Raw genomic sequence first — 21,767 nt, forward strand, 5'->3', positions numbered from 1 at the left:
TTGCCGCGTCATTAAGTTAAACAGTGTTAAGTCATTTTCGGTAATTCTTATAATGGCGTATACCACGATCATTTTTTTTTTGTAAAAACAAACTATAGGATTTATTTTGGAAAAACATGAAACCACTTGTTTTTTTTTTGGGAATTTACCCTAATATATAATACTACCATTTAGGAATATGAATTTAACTTGTATGTCAAGACTAAGTAAAGTATAATACATATTAATTGAATTATACAATAATTTGTTGATTAATAAATAATGTTGAACAAAACTTTGCTTCGAACGATCAATCAACCACACAGATAAACGATTTCACATATCGCAGATTGGATCTTGAAACAACAATCAAAAGAATACACACAGAATTTACCCTGGTTCGGCTTAAATGCCTACATCCAGCCACTTCACTAATCAATGGAGATTACAACAAGATTGAAACAGTTTCCTCTCAAGAAATTCTCGTGTTTTCCCAATCCCAACTCAGTATATCACAATGTATACAAATGACTTCGATAAGATAAGAGCTTACAAAACTACTTCCCAACCTAAACCTTTATAGGCTTTACAAGATTGTGAAAATACCCAAGATACCCTTTACTTAAAATGTATTAACACACCAAGACCATGCTGACTTGATGACTCAGCATCATGCTGACTTGTTGACTCATAGTCATGCTGACTTGATAACTCAGCATCATGCTGACTTGTTCACTCATAGTCATGCTGACTTGATAACTTAGCATCATGCTGACTTGATAACTCACACATGCTGACTTGATTACTCACAGTCATCATCAGCACATCAGCTCATGATAGAAAAACAACGACTTACAATCTCCACTTTGTCTTTCTGATCACCCCATCAACTAGTGAAGAAAATATGCTCAAGGACCATTGACCATCCTAACCAGTTTCAAGCAATGTTCAAATTTATTACTTGAAACAGATTTGGTCAACATGTCGGCTGGATTATCCTCAGTTCCTACTTTCACCACCTGAATAGTACCAGTGCTAATCACATCCCTGACGAAATGCATTCTCACATCTATGTGTTTGGATTGCTCGTGAAATACTTGATGTTTTGACAGATGTATAGCTCCTTGGCTATCACAGTAAATCTTCAAACCATCAATCTGTGTCACTCCAAGTTCCGTTAAGACCCCTCTCAGCCACATTGCTTCCTTTACTGCCTCTGTGATGGCAATAAACTCTGCCTCGGTTGTTGACAAAGTCACAACTGACTGTAGATTTGCCTTCCAACTTATTGCCGTTCCAAACACTGTGAACACGTATCCGGTTTGAGACTTTCTGGTGTCAATGCTACCAGCATAATCAGAATCAACAAACCCTGCTACATCATCCACTAAGGCCTCAACTCCACCATAACTCAAACCTTTACTCAATGAGCCTTTGACATACCTCAGAACCCACTTCACTGCTGACCAATGTGCTCTCCCTGGATTTGCTATGAACCTGCTTATGAGACTCACAGCATGAGCCAAATCTGGACGTGTACAGACCATCACATACATTAGACCGCCTACAACACTGGAATATGGCACCCTCTCCATGTCTTCTTTTTCCTCATCTGTCTGAGGACTTTGCTTACTGCTCAGCTTGAAGTGACTTGCAAGTGGAGTAAGTACGACCTTTGAATCCGTCATACCAAAACGTTCTAACACCTTGCTCAGGTAAGCTGACTGACTTAGAAATAGCTTCTTTCTTCCTTTGTCTCGTGAAATCTGCATTCCTAAAATTTTCCGTGCTGACCCGAGATCCTTCATCTCAAACCGTGTGTTTAGTTGTGCCTTTAACTGATTTATGGCTGCTTTGTTGTGACAAGCTATAAGCATGTCATCAACATATAACAAGAGATAAATCTTAGAGCCATCACTAAGGTTTCTACTATACACACACCAGTCATAACTAGACCTATGAAAGTCCTGACTTATCATAAACTCATCGAACTTCATGTACCACTGTCTAGGGGACTGTTTCAGACCATATAGAGATTTCTTAAGCAAACATACCCGCCGGTCTTTATCTCCTACTTCAAAACCCTCTGGTTGTTGCATATATATGACCTCATCTAGGTTTCCATGAAGAAAAGCTGTTTTAACATCTAACTGTTCTAACTCTAGGTCAAAACGAGCTACAAGAGAGAGAATAATCCTAATAGACCTATGTTTAACAACCGGAGAATAGATTTCATTAAAGTCTATACCTTCCTATTGTGTAAACCCTTTGGCAACTAACCTAGCTTTAAACCTAGGTCTCTCTACACCGGGTATCCCTTCTTTTCTTTTAAACACCCACCTTGACCCGACCAACTTCTTATCAGGAGGTTTATCTACCAAAATCCAAGTCTCATTTTTATCAAGAGATTTTATCTCATCCTTCATTGCGATAAGCCACTGTTCCTTGTCAACCGAATTCACAGCTTCCCTATAGGTTACAGGTTCAGATTCTTGTACTTCCTTAGCAACACTAAATGCATAAGCTACAAGGTCCTCAAAACCATATCTAACCGGGGACCTAGGGACTCTTCTTTCACGGTCTCTAACAAGTCTATAGCTTTGACTGGATTCAGTAGGATTACCACCACTCACTTCTTGTTCGGTTTGAGGGGTGTTTTCACTATTTTCTTCAAGCTCCACCTCATTCTTAACACTCTCAAGGTTTTGAATGGGTTCAGGAATACTCGGTTCTATCTGAGTTTTCTCTTGGTTTTTCTGATAAGGAAAATCCATCTCATTGAACACAACATTTCTGCTCACTATGGATTTCTTATGACCAGGTTCTAGGCACCACAGCTTATAGCCCTTGACTCCTATAGGGTAGCCTATAAAAACACATCTTAGAGCCCGAGGTTCTAGTTTTTCTTATCTAACGTGTGCAAAAGCCGAACAACCAAACACTCTAAGTTTTTCATAATCATCTGGGTGATCTGACCACATTTGCATAGGTGTTTTAAAACCTATAGCAGATGATGGGCACCTATTGATTAGGTAACACGCAGTTTGCACTGCTTCAGCCTAGAAAGACTTAGTGAGACTGGATTGGATTAACATGCACCTAACTCTCTCTAGGATAGTCCTATTATACCTCTCTGCTAGGCCATTCTGCTGTGGAGTTCCAGGAACAGTGTGATGCTTGGTTATACCCGACTTCTTACACAAAGTGATGAAATCTTTGTCAAGAAACTCCAAACCATTATCGGTTCTCAACCTTTTGATTTTCTTTCCTGTTTGATTTTCCACAAGCACTTTCCAATCCTTGAACGTTTGCAAGGCTTCATTCTTGTGAGCTAGAATATAAACCCATACTCTTCTAGAGTAATCATCAATGAGGGTCATAAAATAGGTCCTCCCACCATGAGACTTAGTTCTTGTTGGCCCCCATAGGTCAGAGTGAATGTATTCAAGAATGTCCTAGGTTCTATGGGTTGCTGACTTAGGAAACTTGACTTTACTAGACTTCCCTAAGACACAGTTCTCACAGAAATCTATTTTTCCTATGTGATCTTTACCAAAACAACCCTGCTTCCTAAGTTCATGTAAACCTACTTCACTCACGTGACCTAGTCTAAGGTGCCAAAGAGTGGTTCTATCTGTTTTGGACTCGGTGAGATTTGCTGCAGAGACTAACACAGTACTACCTAAGAGAGTGTACAGGCCATTACTCATGGTACCTTTCATAACAACTAAAGATCCTCTAGCTATTCTTATGATACCCCCTTCGGCTCTATAATTGTATCCTTGTTTATCAAGCGTACCCAAAGAAATTAAATTTCTTTTCAGTTCTAGCACATACCTCACACCGGACATAATCCTTTATTGGCCATCGAACATCTTCAGCCTGATGGAGCCTTGACCCAGTACCTTGCACAACTTATTATTGCCTAGAAGAACCCTCCCACCTTCTTCTTGAAAAACTTTGAACCACGTCCTGTTGGGAGTCATATGGAACGTACACCCGCTGTCCAGGATCCAGTCGGTGTTTGGATCTTTATCAGTGACAGCGAGAACTTCAGCGCTCTCATAACCTTCTTCTACCGCGGCGGCTTCGCCTTGATCTTTAGGTTGGCCTTGGCTCTTCTTTCTTTCAGGACAATTTTTTCTGAAATGTCCTTCTTTATGGTAGTGGAAACACTTGTAGACTTTGCCTTCTTTAGTGCCTGAGGATGGAGTCTTGGACCTTTTTCCGTTCTTGTTCTTTGGTTTGTGAGAGTCCTTTTTCTCAGACCTTCCACGAACAAGCAATCCTTCCGCAGCTTCAGTGTTGGTGCTGGCCTCAATCTGTTTTGATTTTAGAGCCATAAGAACTTCTTCCAGGCTTAGTGTTTCTCTAGAATACTTCATTGTTTCAACGAAGTGACCGAAAGAATGGGGTAAGGAATTCAAGATCATTATGGCCTGATCTTCATCTTCAATCTTTACCTCTATATTCTCTAGGTCAATTATGATCTTTGAGAAATCATCAAGATAGTCTTCAACTGGTTTGTCTTCATTCATCTTGAAACCAAAAAGTCTTCCCTTCAGATAAACTCGATTGGTGAGCGTCTTCGTCATGTACAACTGTTCAAGCTTGAGCCAAACCCCATCAGCTGAGGTTTCCTTTGAGACTTCTCTAAGCACCTTGTCGCCAAGATACAGAACGATCGTACTATAAGCCAATTCAAGAAGATCTTCTTTCTCCTCCTTCGTCATCGTCGCCGGAAATTCTTTCTCCCCCTTCAAAGCCTTCGCAACCTTCATCTGGACCAAGATTTCTTTCATCCTCTGTCTCCATAGCGCGAAATCACCCTTGCCGTTGAAACGCTCGATCTCGATCTTTGTGAAACCCATTGATCTGTTCTTGATTAGCTCTGATACCAATTGTTGAACAAAACTCTGCTTCAAACGATCAATCAACCACACAGATAAACGATTTCACAGATCGCAGATTGGATCTTGAAACAACAATCAAAAGAATACACACAGAATTTACCTTGGTTCGGCTTAAATGCCTACATCCAGCAACTTCACTAATCAATAGAGATTACAACAAGATTGAAACAATTTCCTCTCAAGAAACTCTCGTGTTTTCCCAATCCCCAACTCAGTATATCACAGTGTATACAAATGACTTCGATAAGATAAGAGCTTACAAAACTACTTCCCAACCTAAACCTTTATAGGCTTTACAAGATTGTGAAAATACCCAAGATACCCTTTACTTAAAGTGTATTAACACACCAAGACTATGCTGACTTGATAACTCAGCATCATGCTGACTTGTTGACTCATAGTCATGCTGACTTGATAACTCAACATCATGCTGACTTGTTGACTCATAGTCATGCTGACTTGATAACTCACACATGCTGACTTGATTACTCACAGTCATCATCAGCACATCAGCTCGTGATAGAAAAACAACGACTTACAAATAAAAATACAAAAATACAAATTCGATTAATCGTCGATTAATCTCCGACTAATCTCCGATTAATCCTCTAAGGCCTGTCCGTCCGACTAGCGCCTAGTATTTTTTACAACATTGATTATATTAACAAAATCATGAATTCATAATTTGAAATATCTTGGATGTATAGTAGTCTAATATACTATTATTTATGTATTGAAAATGCATATTTAATTTTTTTTATAACTATATATGTTGAAAAAATCGTGATTAATTTTTTCTTTTTTTAATTTAATTAATATTAATAACTTAATAAACAAAATAAAATTATAATCTTAAAATTTAAAATATATCAAATGTCTATTTTTATAAATATCCATAGTACCACTAGTTCCTATTATCTTTATAAATATTAATTGTCCTAGTTTCTATTCAATTACTAATTCAAAAATAGAAAACTTATAAACATAATGAGATAAATAATAAATTTAATTAATTCCTATTTTGATCGGTTCGGTTCATTCGATTTTTTTCATAAAAAGCGAACCGGTTGAAATATTTCAATATTTGAAATTGAAATTGAACCAAATAAACTAAAAAATTTAAAGAAAAAAACCATGCATCAAATAGAATAAGAATAGAAAGCTTGAACAATGAAATCTAAAGGACTAATATGCTACTCCATTAGTCCCGGCATAGAATAAGATGCCCTTGCAAGTTCATGGACAACAGTACCACTACCAAAAATGATACTAACAACATTAAACGAATGAATCAACCTATTACAATCATCAAGAACAATGTCGTAATAAAACCTAAAGACAGGTTGATTATGATCTAAAAGCACCACCTCTGCATCGGTTTCAATAAAACAGTTGTACATACCTTTTCTGTTGAGCCAACTTAGAGTTTCCCGAATGTCCATAGCTTCTCCTACGCAAGGCAAACCCCATAAAAATTAGGAAAAAGCTCCGCAAAACTTGTCATTGCAGTCCCGATATTATAAAAATTGTTATAAATTACCGACGTTAGTAGTTTTGAAACTTATCCTTTGCAACAATATTCTATATAAACAAGTGTGCCACCGAAGAAATGTCATATCATTTCTCAATCTCAGTATCACTGGGAAGAACAGAACAAAAAAAAAGAGCTATGGAAAGTATGACTGGAGTTGATTTGAGTCGGTTGCCGGAAGAGTGCATAGCCACCATCTTCTCCTTCTCAATTCCTAAGGACGTGGGCAGATTCTCCACTATCTGTTCTGTTTTTAAGTCCGCTTCTAAATCTGATGAAGTTTGGAGAAGCTTTATTCCTTGTGATTACCAGGCTTTAATCTCTCGGTCTTCTGATCCTTCTCTGTTGTCTACTTATCCTTCTGCTAAAGATCTCTATCTTCACCTCTCTAATAATCCTATAATCTTTGACAATGGAAAAAAGGTTAGAATCTCTTAATTTTGTGTTCTATGTATGAAGTTAGGTCAATTTTGTATATCAGTATCTCTTGAATTTTAATTTTTGACCTAACTTCATACATCAGTTAATTCTTTTGTGTAATTGTTAGATTGAATTATTTCCTGTGAATAGATAATTCTCAGAAATCTATGGCTGCTATATAATATAATATTTTGTTAATATGTAATTTTTTATTTGGGAGAGCTTTGGGCTGGATAAATGGAGCGCGAAGAAAATGATCATGCTTTCTCAAGGGATCTCATAATTGAATGGAATGATACTGTCAGATATTGGGAATGGAGTAATGCTAAACACAAATCAAGGTTTGTGATTTTCCTTATTTTTTTCCCTTTAGCTATGAGAAACCAAAATAGCAGAAGTTGCAGTTCTGAATTTTTGTGGTTTTGTATTAATTGTCGGATTTCAATTCAGCATATAAGAAAACTTGTACAAACCTGCTGAAGTTGGAGCCTTGGACACTTGATTTTGTTGTTGCTCCCAGTTTTCATTATTATCATAATTTCAGCATATATGAAAATATATATTTGCAGTAGTTGCAGCTATGATTTTGTTTGTTTTTGCTTTATCTTTAATGTTTGTTCTTGTTTGTTAATTATCATAATTTTGATTGATATTTTGATTCAGCTTATAGGAAAATGCGTACGGAATTGCAGAAGTTGCAATCTTGGACTCCTGATTTTGTTTCTGTTCCCATGTTTTGATTTTTATCATAATTTCTGTCATCATATACGAATAAAAATTCAGATTTACAGTCATGATTTTGTTTGTTTCAAAAAAATTGCGCACAATGCGCTTTCATTAAAGAAGAAAGAAAAATCTCCACCAGACCCGGATATGAAAATGCAAACAGATTCATGGAAGTTGAATTTTCTTGGTCACCATGATTTCAATTGATATTCTATTCAGCTTATTACAGATTTGCAGAAGTTGCATTCTTGTTCGTGTTTCCGTTTCCTTCATCTCCGATATCACGTTCATTACTTACTATCATAATTCCCATCAGTATTATGATTTAGCATATACAAAATTGCAAACAGATTCGCAGAGGTTGCGGGGCTGATCAACGTGTATTGGCTGGAAATCCGCGGCAAAATCAAAGCTACAATGCTATCACCAGAAACTCACTACACAGCATACCTGGTATACAGATTAGTAGCCGCCTCTCACGGATTAGACATCCATCCAGTAGAGGTGAATGTAGGAATTTCAGGAGCAGCAGAAGGAGATTCTTCAAAGAGAAGTCTTTATCTGGATGCCAGAAGGAAAAGGCGTCAAAGGAACCAACTTGTGAGAAGTGTCAGTCTATCCAGGCACAGGCACCTTATGGCGATCCAGCTGCCTGCACCAGCAACGGAGAACAATAATGATAATGATGATTGTAACGATCATCATAATCGTATTCGTCCAAAGGAAAGACAAGACGGGTGGCTGGAGATTGAATTGGGGGATTATTTTAACAGACAAGATGAAGTTGGGGATTTCGAAATTAGCATTTTGGAGACTAATGCAGATCATTTGAAAAACGGACTTCTAATTCAGGGTATAGATATTAGGCCAAAGAGTAATTAAGAAGAATAAAAACCCGAAACTTTGATACATTTTGCTCATGCTGTTACGTTCTGTTGTGTTCTGCTGTCTTTATTATCAATCGTACCGAATATAGAAGCTGCTGTTGCCAGGGATGATTGGGAGAGGGTTTGAGAACCGGATTAGAGTATCTCGTGTCAATGAATTCTGGATCCGTTAATGTCTTTTACCTTGTATCATTATGCTTTTATTTCTGAGTAGTAGTATCGTTTTTATGTACTTTTGTTTTTTATTTTGTTGTATAAGCCCTAAGAATGTTGAATAACAGTTCACTGTAAAATACTAGTTCAGTTAATACCCTTCTGTAAGAAATTTTGTGGGTAATTTCTGTTGGCCTATTTTATTATGAGGGTAAAATTGAATTGAAGTTTTCTTTTTTTTTTTTTTTTATCATGGAGTTAAAATTGGATTAATTTGTCCAATAATCTAGTAAGTAATTTAACTCATTTTATTTTATTTTTACTTATAAGCTAAACCAAATTTGGTGAAGAAATAAGATAAACAAATTAATCAAATTAATTTTAAAAAACTAGCAATTATTAAAAAGGAAAAAATAAAAGAACCTCAGCCTTGAGCATTGCTGGAGTTAATTTGTGTTCGTTGCTGGAAGATTGTATATTTCCTTCACAGATCTCAAGGACACCAGACAACTATTGCCTCTTTAAGAGGACTGTATTTACAAGCTCCAAGGACACCAGGCAACTCTTTTTCAGGCGTTAAGTTTTATGCCAGTTGCTGGAGTACTGTATAGCCACAGTGTTTTCATTCACAATTTTCAAGGACACCAAACAAAAACTCTCTATTATCTCTAGACAATTTTCTATTGTGCTGGAGGACTGTATAGCACAGTCTTCTCCTTCACAAGTCCTAAGAACACCAGCACAACTCTTTATTATCTCTTCAGGCTTTAACCTGGCTCTGAACTGATAAATATTTATGTCAGTTGCTGAAGGACTGTATAGCCACAGTTTTCCCATTCACAAGTTCCAATGAGACCTGATAACTCTCTATCATCTGTTCATGACTCAATGACACTAGACAACTCTTTATTGTACTGGAGTATTGTATAGCCACAATCTTCTTCTTCACAAGTTCCAAAGACATCAAATAACTCTCTACCAGACAATTCTCCATTATCTTTTCAAGCTTTTAAGTCACTTATGAATCTGATAAGTATATCAAGTTAGGTGAATTTTGTGTAACATTGCCTGTTGAATTTCAATTTTTGGTTTATTTGGCTGATTTGATGATGAAATTACAAAGTTCAATTAATTGCTCTTTGTAACTATCATATACTTCCCAGCATTATTCTAAACTTACTGAGCTGATCGGCGGCAAAATCAAAGCACACTACAGATTATAATTAATTAATAAATTAATAGTTTTTTTTTTGTTTTTTGATAAAATTAATAAATTAATAGTTGAATGTATTAAATTAGGAGTTAATTAGAAGAAAAAACTATGGATAAATTGCAAATTTGCTCCTATCCTTTTTTAAGAAGCATATATTTACCTATAACAATTGAATTTGTATAATTTTACTTACATATGTAATAAAATAAATTAAATAGACGGGTTTGCTATTATTTGACTCGTTATTTAATTGTCACATTGGACCTTTCGAACATCAATTTCGTCTAAAATATTTGTTCTGTTTTTGACACAAAAAAGCAATCTGTCAAAATGTCAATCTTTCGGGATGCAAACCGGGCGGGGCGGGGCGGGGAATGCATTTCCCATCCCCGTCCCCGACTAGTCGGGAATTTCCCATTCTCATCCTGCGAGTTAGACGGAGACAGATTTGTCCCCCATTCCCGTCCCACGGCAAATCCCCATCCCCGTTTAAAAACACTTTTCCATATTCAACATATCTGTTCCGTGGAGAATCACCATTTTCTTTTAAAATCAGTATGTATTTTTTTTCTTTTCTCTTTTCTAATTCTAGGTTTTGTTCGAAAGAATGACAGAGATATTATACTTTTAGTTTAGTTTAGGTGAGAAAAAATATACATTTAGTTCTTGGCTAATATTTTATTGAATCCACTTAATATTTTATTTGAAAATAAGTCTATTTAATTTAAGTTAAATGTTATAATATTTAAAGTATAATTTTAATTATAATGAGGAATAATTGGAGATCCATCAGAGATTCCCCCATCGAGGATTAATGGGGTGGGGTCGGGGATCCCCACGGAACGGGGATACCATTCCCCATCCCCACCCCATCATTGTTACAAGGGATAAAATTATCTTCATCTCCATCCCATGGAGATTCTTATTGGTGATTCGCCGTCCCCGTCGGGACGGGAATTCCCGCTCCACTTATATCCCTAAAGTTTTAAATCCGCCAGTTACAAGTTAATTATAAAAGAATGATAAAATAATTATAAACAATTTGTCAAAATATACGAAACTAATTCGGTTTTGTTTTGGAAGGTATGATGTGGCAGTCCAATAACTATCAACTTGTTCCGTTCATTTTTTGTTTTGTTAAAATAAGGCTTAGTACATCATTTGCCCCCGAACTTATCCAAGAAGTTTGATTGGCCTCCTAAACTTTCAAGTATTTTAATAGTTCCCTCAACTTATTTAAAATATTTCGATAAGCCCCATCAACTTGTGTAAAATATAGTCAATTAATCACTCGGTTATAATAAAAAAAAAAAAGTGGCATGTAGAAAATGTGTTGCACATGCCTTGATTAAGTAAAATGACTATAATCGGGGTATTGAGTTCTAATATTATAGAGGACAAGTTACACCATTTAGCAAGTCAATATTTCTTTTTAAATATGTTTTAATCTATTCTGTGATTGATGCAAATTGCGCGTGTAACACACATTTCGCATGTAGCTTACTTTTTTTGCAATCAATTGATTAATTAAGGGATAAGGTGCAAAAAATATCGCTAACGTTTACGGCTAGGAACAATTTTACCGTTAACGTCTAAAATGATACAATTTTACCTCAAACATTGGCAACAAAGAGCAATTTTAGCCCTAACGTTAACAAGTTAGGTCAATTTGAAAAATAATTCATCAACTTGTCTTCTCGGTCATGAATCTTGTCATCTACACTTCACATGTGCGTCATTTTATTACTCACCATTAACATATCACAAGCATATGAATAAATGTAAAAATAAATAAAAAAACATATTGTATTTTATACGAGTTGGACAAAAAAAATTCAAATATTTCACCGAATTTAAAAGAAATATTAATCTTTCTATTATTAAATCACAAAAAATATAAAATATGTTTTATAGAATCAACAGACGTGCAATTAATATAAAATAAGGAACAAAATATCTGCATTTTATAATAATATCTGAAATTGATCCAACGTACCAACATTATAGGTAAAATTGCTCTTGGCTGCCAACTTTAGGAGTAAAATTGCACATTTTAGACATTAAGGGTAAAATTGCTCATGACTATAAATGTTAGGAGTATTTTTACATCGTATTCCATTAATTAATTACATTTTAAGCAATTGAGGGGGTTATCGGAGCATTTTATGCTAATCGATGGGGCTATAAGAACTAGGATTGTAAATGAGCCGAGCCGCTCATGAGCGGCTCGGTGGTCGGCTTGATTTGTAAACGAGCCGCTCGTGAGCACGATTTACTGGCTCGAGCTTGAGCATTCCTAACCTCCGCTCGAAAGCTCGCTAGCAGGTTCAATTAGAACATTTATGAACAAATTTTAGTTTTATAGAAAATTATATAGTTTTGTGTTAGTTCACAAATATCTAAACGTAATATTATTTCATTTGCTATTAGATGAGTTCATTCACAAACATAATAAATGAGTAATAGACGAACTATTTATAAGTATCTTGTTTATTTATTCAAAAAATTAGCTTGTGAGCTTGTTTATGTACAAAATTAAAGAGTTATTTGCGAGCAAACTTTATACTATAATTAACTATTTACTCCCAAACAATTCATGGTCAGATAATTTTCTTAATAAACCAAATTCAAAGAGGATTTTAGGCTCGAAACAAGTTCGAAGCTCGGCTCGAGCTCGTTTATTTTCTAATAAGCTGAGCCGAGCTTGAGTCGGCTCGAGTTCGAGCTTGTTAATATTATAGCGAGCCGAGCTTGAGGAGACCAAAGCTCGACTCGACTCGGCTCGGCTCGATTACAGCCCTAATCAGAACACGTTAAAAGTTGAGAACTCATATTAGACTTTTGGCACAAGTTCAAAAATGTTATGCAGATAAAACAAACATAATTCCCTTAAGAAAAATGTGAATTTAATTAATTTTTATTTTATCATTAAATGTTTTTTATCCATTTTATAAATTATTTTCATATACTTATATTATCCCTCAAATATAAAAGGAAGATTCAAGAAAAAAAAATATATATATATAGAAAATGAAATACATGATGCCATGCATAAAAAAACTCAAAACCTAATTAAACTTATTACAATATGTGAAATTTAAGATTTTTTTTTTTTTTTTTGTTAAAAAATGAAATCATGGATCAGACCGTTATATAACGATATAAATTATTCCATCCGAGACAAGAAAAGAATTATGTTAGAAAGTAACGTAAGAAAAGAAAGTAATTACGTAAGAAAGAAACGTAAAAAAGGAAAGTAAATAATTATTCGGTATCTAAACTTTTGTCTTACGCTAGTTTCTTTGATATAAAAAAATATATTATAAAGTCTGAAATTTTCAAAATCAATTATTTATTACATTTGATTAGAATTATTTTAACTAAAGTTAAAATTTATATAAAATGATAAATTTATTTAATATTACAACAAAATTAATTCATGATAAATTGGTAAATTTGTATAAAATTTTGTGCCAAAATTTGGACAAAAATATAAAGTTGATTTTGAGAAAGTCAAAAGCTGTATGATTTATTTTGTAAAATAAAAGAATTATTAGTATAATATGGGGTAAATTACACCCATGGCCACTGAACTTATCAATTTTAACATTATCACTGTTGAACTTCAATTCTTAATGGTATGGTCATTGAAATTTACACTTAATAATACTGGTAGTCACTCTACGCCTCAAAACAACCATTGACGGCCTCAAAATAAAAAAAATTTGAAGAGTTGATGATATTTTAAGGAACTTCGATTCTTGAAATATTTCGTTTTGAAGTCATTTAGGTGTTGTTTGGTTAAGAAATAAAGTGAACTTATAGAGCAAGAAAGCTCAAAAAAATGTGATTTTGGAAAATAAAAAAAATGTGGTTTCATAGAAAATATTGTTATGAAAAATTTTAATTCTTGAATATTTTCATTTTGAGATTGTTAACGGTCATTTTGATGAGTTAGTTAAAGTTGAATGGCCATTAGTGTTAAAAAGTGTAAAGTTCAATGGGCATGAGTTAAAAATTGAAGTTGAGTGGAATGTTAAAATGGACAAGGTTAAATGGCCATGGGTGTAATTTACATAATTTCTTAAGTTTTTACATATTATAGGGTAAATTACACCCATGATCATTAAACTTCATCCATTTTAACATTGTCACTATTAAACTTTACACTTTTTAATAGTGGTGGCCACTCAACTTTACCTAACTCCTCAAAATGACTGTTAACGGCCTCAAAATGAAAATATTCCAGAATTTAAGTTGTTTTGAACGACATTTACCATGATACCGCATTTTTTATTTTCTAAAATCATATTTTTTTAGAGCTTTCTCTCTCCTAAGGATGTAAATGAGGCGAGCCGCTCATGAACGGCTCGGTGGTCGGCTCGATAAAAGCTCGGCTCGATTTGTAAATGAGCCGCTTGTGAGCACGATTTACTGACTCGATTAGTAAACGAGCCGAGCTTGAACAGACCAAAGCTCGGCTCAAAATCTCGCGAGCAGGTTCGATTAGAACATTTATGAACAAAATTTAGTTTTGTAGAAAACTATATAGTTTTCTGTTAGTACACAAATATCTAAACATAATATTGTTTCATTTGCTATTAGATGAGTTCGTTCACAAATATAATAAATGAGTAATAGACGAACTATTTGTCAACATCTTGTTTATTTATTCACGAACTTTGCTTGTGGGCTTTGTATACACAATTAAAAAGCTATTTGTGAACAAACTTCATAAATATAATTGACGATTTACTCACAAACAATTCATGGTTATATAATTTTCTTAGTGGACCAAGTTCAAACAATTCATGGTTAGATAATTTTCTTAATGGACCAAGTTCAAAGAGGATTTTGGGCTCGAAACAAGCTCGAAGCTCGGCTCGAGGTCGTTTATTTTCTAACGAGCTGAACCGAGCAAGTCAAAGCTCGGCTCGAGCTCGTTAATTTTATAGCGATATCGGCTCGGCTCGGCTTGGCTCGGCTTGGCTCGATTACAACCATACTCTCTTCTTTAGCAAAACAACACCTAAATGACCACAAAATGAAATTTTCAAGAATGAACGTTCCTTAGAACATTATTAACTCTTCGAATTTTTTATTTTGAAACCGTCAATAGTCGTTTTGAGACGTTGAGTGACCACCGTTGTTAAAAAGTGTAATAAGAATTGACGTATAGTGGCCACAATGTTAAAATAGGTAAAGTTCAATGACCATGGGTGTAATTTACCCCTTATATATTTACCCAACTGTATTTACATAAGAATTACCTGAAATTATCATATAATAGTCACTGATTTAAGCAATATTAAATACTGTATGTATATTTGGCTTAATACATCATTTGCCCCCTGAACTTATCTAAAAAGTTTGATTGACCCCTAAATTTTCAAAGTATCCTGATAACCCCTCAACTTGCATAAAATGTTTAATTAGCCCTCCGAACTTACGTAAAATGTAAGCAATTGGTTATTCGGTTGAGAAAAAAGTAAGTTAAATAAGGAAGATGTAATATCATTCTAAGACACGTGCAATACATCTTTCGAATTTAACTTATTTTTTTACAACCGAGTGATTAATTGATTATATTTTATGCAAGTTTATGGGCTAACTGAACATTTTATACAAATTGAAGGGCTATTAAAACACATTAAAAGTTTCGAGAGCTAATCAAGCTTTTGAAGTTCAAGGGGCAAATGATGAATTAGGTCTATATTTTATTTTTTTTTAATAAAAACCCCTTTTTCAACACGCGGCCTTCTCCTGTTTCTACACATACTTTTTTTCTTATGGCGTTTTCAGCCTTGGGAATATGATAAATTATGATTACAAATGTTTATGTATCAACCAAAAAACATTAATGCATAGGAATAATATTCATTTCACCCCTTAAACTTTAACTTTAAAAGTTAATTAGGACATTAATTTTAGTAACTCTCTTAATTAAAACATATTAAATATCTTTTTTTGTAAATGGGGTCTAAAGATTCGTTTATTATGTTAGAGAGGTAAATTTGTTATAAATTTTCAATGTAAGGATATTCAACAGTCGGTTCAATCTAAAAACCGAATAGTACCTAAAATGAAAACATAATCTAACCAAATAATATTAACAAACCGAACTAATTATTTCAATTCGGTTCGGTTTTGGGATTTACCATTTATTCAATAAATTAGTTCTTATTTTATATTATATTATTACTGTCACACCCGACTCTAAATGACCTCAATCGGCATCGGGCGTGAAATGGAAAGATAATAATCAATACTTAGGAGTCTCCAATTTATCCACATATCATTATATTACAATTGCAATACCAAAGTTCTAACCATAATGCTAACAATAAGCAGCCAATTTCCAAACCTCGCCTAATTGGGCGGTAACATTCTCTCTATCATGTACTTTTTCACCTAAAAACATTAAAACATTTAAAAATGTGAGACAAAAATCTCAGTAAGAAACTATCCGCTATAAAAACCAAATTTACTTAATATAGCTACATATATACCTTTATAAAGGGATTTAATCAAAACGTTATCAAATATACTCAAAACCAAAGTTCATAATATAGTCAAAGTAGTAAACCAAACACCAAAAATATATAATCTTGTATCGACTCTTGAGTTCAAAACCTTATTAAATAGTATAATCAAATAAGCGTTTTATCAAACCCAAATCGTAATCAATAAAACGTAAAACCTTATATCAAAATCAATCATAACGGACAACATAATCCAAATGAACTTAAAAACGTTGTATCCATCCTTGAGTTTCTCCCCTTAAGTATCAATCCATAACCACATATATAATCGAGACGTCTCTTAACATTGCCTATCCCATATGGTCTTACCCGACACTTCTTTGCCATACCCAATAGGTCTTTCAAACTGTGTACACAGGCCATGTCCCTCACTGAACATGGTCTTCAAATATGAAACCACCGATCCGGATAGCTCTCAATGGATATAAAATCATAAAATCATAAAATCATAACGTTTCAAATATCCTTTAACAATCAAATTCCAAATTATTTCATAACCAAAAATCATTTGGCTTCAATTAGCCATTTTGTATGATAAAAATCATATTTGGACTTCAATCCAAAATAATAACAATAATAACCACAACAGATTTCTCAATCCAAACACAATTCGTAAGAAATCATCAAATTCATTTTGTTCAATATAGATTTATATTGAAACCAAAAACATATACGTATATATGTAAATCAATCAAATCAAGCCTTAAATCAACATAATTAAGTAAAATAGGAAATTCATATAGAAGCATAATCATTAGCTTCATTTGAACCGTAATTTCACAATAAAAAGCAAAATCGTGAAAAACCCCAAGTTTACAAAATACCCGTATAAACCCTGAAATATCAATTTCTGTAAATCCTTTGATTATATATATATTTATATACATCAAACTCAAAATATAATTGATAGTTACTTACATTGGCTGTTAATTGAAAACCACAAACCCGTTCAATTCGCCTCTAAACTCTGTCTAAACCATTTCTCTCTAACACTGCCGAAACTCAAAACCTCTTCGGCTAGGACTTAGATCTATGTATAAGGATACTATGGTTCCAATTTCAAATGATTCGGACGGTCGAATCTCCGTAAATCAAAAAAACGGTGGAGAAACGGTCGAAGACGATAAAATTTACGAAGAATGAAAGAAGCAGAGAAAAGAAAAAGAAAAAGAAACAGATAATGATCCATCTCCCCACCTTTTCGCAGATATGTAAATCCATATTGGCAAATATCCAGTTTGGTCCTCCATCTTTATATAATCTTTTAACAATTATCCTAAACTTTTAATTTATACATAAACCCATCAAATTAACCCCAAATTTTTCTTATAGCACCAAATTAACTTCACACACCTAATAATTATAATATATACTAATATCAAAATATAATAGAAGCATAATCATTAGCTTCATTTGAACCGTAATTTCACAATAAAAAGCAAAATCGTGAAAAACCCCAAGTTTACAAAATACCCGTATAAACCCTGAAATATCAATTTCTATAAATCCTTTGATTATATATATATTTATATACATCAAACTCAAAATATAGTTGATAGTTACTTACCTTGGCTGTTAATTGAAAACCACAAACCCGTTCAATTCGCCTCTAAACTCTGTCTAAGCCATTTCTCTCTAAACACTGCCGAAACTCAAAACCTCTTCGGCTAGGACTTAGATCTATGTATAAGGATACTATGGTTCCAATTTCAAATGATTCGGACGGTCGAATCTCCGTAAATCAAAGAAACGGTGGAGAAACGATCGAAGAACGATAAAATTTACGAGAAAAGAAAAAGAAAAAGAAACAGATAATGATCCATCTCACCACCTCTTCGCAGATATGTAAATCCATATTGGCAAATATCCAGTTGGATCCTCCATCTTTTTATAATCTTTTAATAATTACCCTAAACTTTTAATTTATACATAAACCCATCAAATTAACCCCAAATTTTTCCTATAGCACCAAATTAACTTCACACATCTAATAATTATAATATATACTAATATCAAAATATAATAGAAGCATAATCATTAGCTTCATTTGAACCGTAATTTCACAATAAAAAGCAAAATCGTGAAAAACCCCAAGTTTACAAAATACCCGTATAAACCCTGAAATATCAATTTCTGTAAATCCTTTGATTATATATATATTTATATACATCAAACTCAAAATATAGTTGATAGTTACTTACTTTGGCTGTTAATTGAAAACCACAAACCCGTTCAATTCGCCTCTAAACTCTGTCTAAGCCATTTCTCTTTAAACACTGCCGAAACTCAAAACCTCTTCGGCTAGGACTCAGATCTATGTATAAGGATACTATGGTTCCAATTTCAAATGATTCGGACGGTCGAATCTTAGAAATTTATTCACGGACGTGACAATTACAATATTTATATTAACAAAATCATGAATCCATGATTTGAAATATCTTGAGTGTATAATAGTCTAATATACTATTGTTTATGTATTGAAAATGTATATCTAATTTTTAACCGTATGACCACTGAACTTTATAGATAATGTCACTGAACTTCAATTTTTAACGGTATGGCCACTGAACTTTACACTTTTTAACACCGGTGGTCACTCAACTTTAACTAACTCCTAAAAATGACCGTTAACGATCTTAAAATGAAAATGTTCAAGAATTAAGTTGTTCAGAACAATATTTACCATGAAACCACATTTTTTATTTTCCAAAACCACCTTTTTTGGAGTTTTACTCTAAAAATTGACTTTCTCTCTCCTAAATAAAGAACACCTAAATGATCTCAAAACGAAAATTTTCAAGAATTAAAGTTCATTAGAATATCATTAAATCTTTGAAATTTTTATTTTGAAGCCGTCAACGATCGTTTTGAGATGTTGAGTGGTACCAGTGTTAAAAAGTATAAAGTTCAATGACCATACTGTTAAGAATTGAAGTTCAGTGGTCAAAATGTTAAAATGGGTAAAATTCAGTGGCCATGGATATAATTTACCGTAAGAATTACTTGCGGTAAATTATTTAAAGGTAAGGTGAAAAAATACCTTAAGAACATTTTACGGTAATTAATATTGGATGTGTGGTAAAGTTTGGATAATATCCTTAAAAGATTACAAAAGTTCAATTCATCTCAATAAAATCATTTATATTTATTTTTGTCTCAATATAATCACTTCAAATGTTTATCAATTTTTCGTTGAAATTATTAACGTGGCATCTCAGGACCGGTTTTAGGAGAGTTCCCCTAGGCACCGGCCTAGCGACTCACAGTTTGTGAGGCCTCAAAATTGAAATTATCATATAATAGTTCACTGATTTAAGCAATATGTAGTGTATATATATTTGGCTTAATACATCATTTGCCCTCTGAATTTATTCAAAAAACTTGATTGGTCCCTTGAACTTTTAAAGTATCTGGATACCCCCTCAACTTGTATAAAATATTTAGTTAGCCCTCCAAACTTGTATAAAATGTAATCAATTCATCACTCAGATACAAAAAAGTAAGTTAAATGAAGAAGATGTATTGCATCTGTTTAAAAAAAAAAGGCCTAATGCTCCTTTAGCCCTCTTAACTTATCCAAATTGGTCATTTTACCCTTCCAACTCATCGAATGTCCTATTTACCCCATTAACTCCATAAAAATGATATTTCTCATCCCCTTAACTTATCCAAATTGGTCATTTTACCCATCCCCAAATCATCGAATGTCATATTTACCCACTTAACTCCATAAAAGTGGTATTTCTTACTCCTTATGATCCTATTTACCCATTAACTTCATAAAAGTGGTATTTCTTACCTCTTTATAGTGCAAAATTAATAGGACTTATTCACATGAGTTTGAAAATATATTTTTTTTAATATCAATTTTTTTTTTATTTTGTTTAAATTTGATAATTATATTGATCCTTCATGTGTTTATTATAATAATATTGTATTACAATAATTAGATAATCAAAATTTAACTGGCCTAAAAATTGAAAAGAGAAGGAATGAATAAAAGATACAAATAAAAAGAACATTAATATAAATAAGTTAAAGGCATTATATGCAGGGATAATGTACTAAAATAGGCCTATAGTTTTTGGAAAAGTATCAATTTAGGTTCCACGTACAAAATAGCATCAATATAGGTTTAACGTTTAAAAAATGTATCAATTTAGGCATCGATAACGAATTGTAAAGGATGAGAAATACCACTTTTGTGGAGTTAAGGGGGTAAATAGGATATTCTATGAGTTGGAGGGGTAAATGGACAAGTTGAGAGAGTGAGAAATGCCACTTTTATAAAGTTACGAGGGTAAATAGAACATTCGATGAGTTGGAAGGGTAAAATGACTAATTTGGACAAGTTAAGGGAGTTGGGGGAGCATTAGGCCAAAAAAGTAAAACGACTAAGATCGAGATAATGCGATTCTAATATTAAAGAAAACAAGTTTTATAGTTGAACCAAGTAATAACTTCATTTTTAATCTATTATTGAATTATGTAATCACTTTTTAATCTATTATTGTATTATGTAATAATATTTTAAGATACGTGTAATACATTTTTCGCATTTAACTTACTTTTTTAAAAATCGAGTGATCAATTGATTACATTTTACTTAAGTTCAAAGGGTTAACTGAATATTTTATTCAAATTAAGGGACTATCGAAACACTTTAAAAGTTCCGGGAGCCAATCATGCTTTTTGAAGCTCAAGGGGGCAAATGATGAATTAGGCCTATATTTTTTTTTTAATAAAAAACTATTCAACACGTGGCCTTCTACTACTTCTACACATATTTTTCCTTATGGTGGTAATTTTATTCAGAATAGGCCACATGCGTTTTTCAGCCTTGGGAGGACAAATTATGATTACAAATGTTGCCATCTAGTTATATGGTGGTTTTTGTCCCGTACGATGCACGGATTCATCTTAATATATAAATATATAAAGATGCTATATAAATTAAATATTATTGTTTTATTTTCACATTTAGTTTAAATAATTTTTTTATAGATAAATATAATAATATAATTAAAATTAATATATTATATTATATTATATTTTTTATCAATTAAAAAGAGAAAGTGACACATCAGCTATATCGTTGTTGTTTTATATTATCTATAGATATGCAGAGAATTTGAGAAATTTTAGGGATTAATTTAAATTTTATAGAACTCTCAGATAGAGTGCAGATAAAATAATTTTTTTATAAATAAATATAATAATATAATTAAAATTAATATATTATATTTTATATTATATTTTTATTAGTAAAAAATGAGAAAGTAACACCTCAACTCCATCGTTACTGTTTTATATTATATATAGATATCAAAAAAAAAAAATCAATGTATAGAAATAATATTCATTTGACCCCTTAAACTTTAACTTTAAAATTAATTAGGA

General features: G+C 33.0%; 1 protein-coding gene across 1 annotated transcript; it reads left to right on the forward strand.

Annotated features, from left to right (window-relative positions):
- The first annotated feature begins 6,524 nt into the window (after positions 1-6,524).
- Positions 6,525-8,764, forward strand: LOC136206585 (F-box protein PP2-B1-like). The gene is made up of 3 exons (XM_065997694.1): positions 6,525-6,846; positions 7,064-7,184; positions 7,920-8,764. Exons 2-3 carry the CDS (start codon positions 7,081-7,083, stop codon positions 8,449-8,451), a joined length of 636 nt encoding a protein of 211 aa, XP_065853766.1. The 5' UTR covers positions 6,525-6,846; positions 7,064-7,080; the 3' UTR covers positions 8,452-8,764.
- Positions 8,765-21,767: the final 13,003 nt, after the last annotated feature.

This window comes from Euphorbia lathyris, chromosome 9 (assembly GCF_963576675.1).
Source record: "Euphorbia lathyris chromosome 9, ddEupLath1.1, whole genome shotgun sequence".
NCBI classification, from domain to species: Eukaryota; Viridiplantae; Streptophyta; class Magnoliopsida; order Malpighiales; family Euphorbiaceae; genus Euphorbia; species Euphorbia lathyris.

Coding starts and splice junctions, on each gene's coding strand:
- LOC136206585 (XM_065997694.1), top strand. CDS start 7,081: ATGGAGCGCGAAGAAAATGATCATGCTTTCTCAAGGGATCTCATAATT. Junction 7,185..7,919: donor AATGCTAAACACAAATCAAG/GTTTGTGATTTT, acceptor AATTGCAAACAG/ATTCGCAGAGGTTGCGGGGC.